This window comes from Gambusia affinis, linkage group LG10 (assembly GCF_019740435.1).
Source record: "Gambusia affinis linkage group LG10, SWU_Gaff_1.0, whole genome shotgun sequence".
In the NCBI taxonomy this organism is placed as follows: Eukaryota; Metazoa; Chordata; class Actinopteri; order Cyprinodontiformes; family Poeciliidae; genus Gambusia; species Gambusia affinis.
Genome location: NC_057877.1, coordinates 7751328 through 7754288, shown reverse-complemented (window position 1 = coordinate 7754288; position 2961 = coordinate 7751328). Strand labels below are relative to the sequence as shown.

General features: G+C 41.1%; 1 protein-coding gene across 2 annotated transcripts in view; it reads left to right on the top strand.

The window, feature by feature from the left end:
• Positions 1–1802: 1802 nt before the first annotated feature.
• plpp3 (phospholipid phosphatase 3) overlaps positions 1803–2961 on the top strand; it is a 36437-nt gene continuing 35278 nt past the window's right edge. Inside the window, exon 1 of one of the 2 annotated variants that reach the window (XM_044130630.1) lies at positions 1803–2401. In XM_044130630.1, the coding sequence (XP_043986565.1) occupies positions 2263–2401 (139 nt within the window). In that variant the 5' untranslated portion in view covers positions 1803–2262. The remainder of the gene's footprint in view (positions 2402–2961) is intronic. The other variant, XM_044130629.1, reaches the window with a different exon arrangement.

The window sequence follows — 2961 nt, the reverse complement described above, 5'->3', positions numbered from 1 at the left end:
GGGGCGGGGACAATTCTGACTCTTCTCACCGGCGACTTGAAGCCGCTGCTGCTGAGATTAATGGAAATGCTAGAAACAAGCATCCATCCCCAAGCAGAAATAGCGCAATCCGTTCCCTCCAGAAGTCGTCTCGTTATCAAATTGAAACCGTGTCAGTACAGCTGTTCCGTGAAAACTTTCTAATCAAAACGAACACATCCTTATTGGAACATGGTGGTGGCAGCATTATGCTGTGCTATGGGGATGTTTTTCTTCAACAGGGACATAGAAGATGTTCATAGTTGGTGGGAATGCAAAAAACTGTAACAATCAAAAGAGGAGGAACCAATTTAGTCAGAGCACACGTGCTGACAAAGTCTTATTTTCAGTCTGGACTAAATGACTAGTCAACTTGTTAAAGTTATAAGCAAATGTGTTTTTAGTTGTCTCTCTTAGACTTTATAGTGTCTGAATGTATTATAGCATAAAGTCTAAAGAGGGTAAAACTCTTTCTGAAAGATTGCTTTGCCATCTGTTTTTGGCAGCTGGACCAGTAATTTAGTTTTTTTTCTTTGTAAAAATGCAAATTTGTTAAGAGGCTATTAACTTGATGGCTCTCCTACAGTCCAGTGATTAAAGGTCCAGACTCCATTGGGTATAAGTGGTTTTTATGTAATGGCAAATGTCTTTTGCATTTTATTTGTTTATTTATTTTTACTTTTTTCAGCATGCAATCTACATAAAAAATAATAAATACTGTGAGGCCCTAATCTATTTTAATTTTAGACTTTTCTACCTTATTTGTACTGAGGAGTTTGTTGCTTTGCCAATTAAGTGTGGGGTTTCATAATTTGTAGGTGATATTTTACTTTAGCACATACAAGCTAACGGTACTGAACATTCACATATTTCTTAAAAAATATATATATATTTAAATGTTTGTACACTGAAGGCAACGTCGGACCCATATAATCATATCTGTTTTATGGGTCCACAAAGTTGGCCAGTAAAACTAACTCTGACATGAATAACTGTAAAAAAAAATAAAATAAAATAAAATAAAATAAAATAAAATAAAATAAAATAAAATAAAATAAAAAAATCATCAGCGAATGTGAATTTGAATTTACTTGAAATACTTGAATTTTACCACTAGATGTCAGTGTTTGATTAATATATCAACCGCGCTGCTGGGGTATCTTAAACTGGGATTGGGACAAGAGGATTAACATCTATTGCTATATATATATGTATGTATGTATGTATGTATGTATGTATGTATGTATGTATGTATGTATGTATGTATGTATGGATGGATGGATGGATGGATGGATGGATGGATGGATGGATGGATGGATGGATGGATGGATGGATGGATGGATAGATAGATAGATAGATAGATAGATAGATAGATAGATAGATAGATAGATAGATAGATAGATAGATAGATAGATAGATAGATAGATAGATAGATAGATAGATAGATAGATAGATAGATAGATAGATAGATAGATAGATAGATAGATAGCCCGTATCTTGCATATATGTGCTCTTTAAACTTAAATCCCGCATTTTCTTATGTATTGTGAAAGATAAAGCTTATAGAAGTAACTTATTTTATTTTTTAAACAACTCCATCACCTGTAGAGTCGCTATTTATCCACACTGTGGGCCGGGCAGATCCTGAGCGTGGCGCGCCTGGACAGGGGCCACGGGGGCCGCTGCTTCCCCTCCCCGGTCAGAGCTCACTCAGAAAGATATCCATGCAGGGGATGACGGCCCACCGCTAGTGGAGGGAAGAGGAGGAGGGCCGAGCCTTGAAGCTGCCGGGGGAACTTGAAGAGAGCAGGAGGAGGAGGAGGAGGAGGAAGAGGAGGAGGAGGAGAGGAAGATTGATATAACCAGAGCGGCTTTCGATGGGCAGCGCAATTTTCTCTCACTCCCAAAAGTTTGAGCTGAGACCGATAGACGGGGAGCGGGCTTTCCATTCATTTCGGCCGCAGACAACTTTTTCTTGCGCGAATCCGTTCAACTTTTGTTTACGCTCACGTCCTTTTTTTCCTGTTTTTTTGTCTTTTACGTTTTCCCTCTTCTTCTGTTACTTCTATAATCCACGACAAGCCGTCATAACCAAGAGACTCCGCGGTATCTCCGAGTGGGAAAGTTCAAAATTTAAAAGGACGCTTCCAGATCCTGACACTTTTTTCCCCCTCCTCCTCCTTTTCCTCCTCCAAGACCTGCAGCGCGCTGCGGGATTCCGAGCCGAAAACTGTGAGTTCTTCAATGCAACAGTACGTGTATGAGAAAGCGATGGCCCAAGAGACGAGGAACGGCGGAAGCTCCACGTTAAACAACAACAACGGCGTGGACAACAGCAAGAAGAAGCTGCTCATAGCGCTCGACATCTTCTGCCTCCTGCTTGGTAAGTTTACATGAACTTTCCCTATCTCTGGCAAGAGTTTGCATTGACAGCGGCTCTCATGGAAAAAGATGAAACACCTCCAAAAGTGGATAAGCAAAGCACAACCCCGCGCTTTCCGAAGGCGTTATCGTTTCCAAAGTGGTTGTTTTTGTTGCCAGCCATCTGCAAGCGCTAGACAAGTTATTAATCGCCAGCATCCTCTTATCATCCAGCTCCAACATGGCATGGCAAGCGAGGGAAACCAGTCACTAAGCAGCCCACTGACACCTTTCTCTCTCTAAAGGACAAACACACATTACTTTTTTATATCCAGAAAACTGCAATAACGCATATTGAAAACATTGAGCTCATCCAGTCTGAAAGAAAAACAAAACTGTCACTTTGTGTTACAGGCAGGTGGAGAGTTTTTTGGGGGTTTTTGGGCGGGGGTTCTCAGCTAAGACAGCTGCAGATGAAATGCCCTGTCATCGCCTAATATAGTGATCATTTCAAAGCGTTCCTGCTGTACTCCAGCATGCCACAGGGGCTGGGGTGGGGGGCAAAGATCAGAGATGCACCAG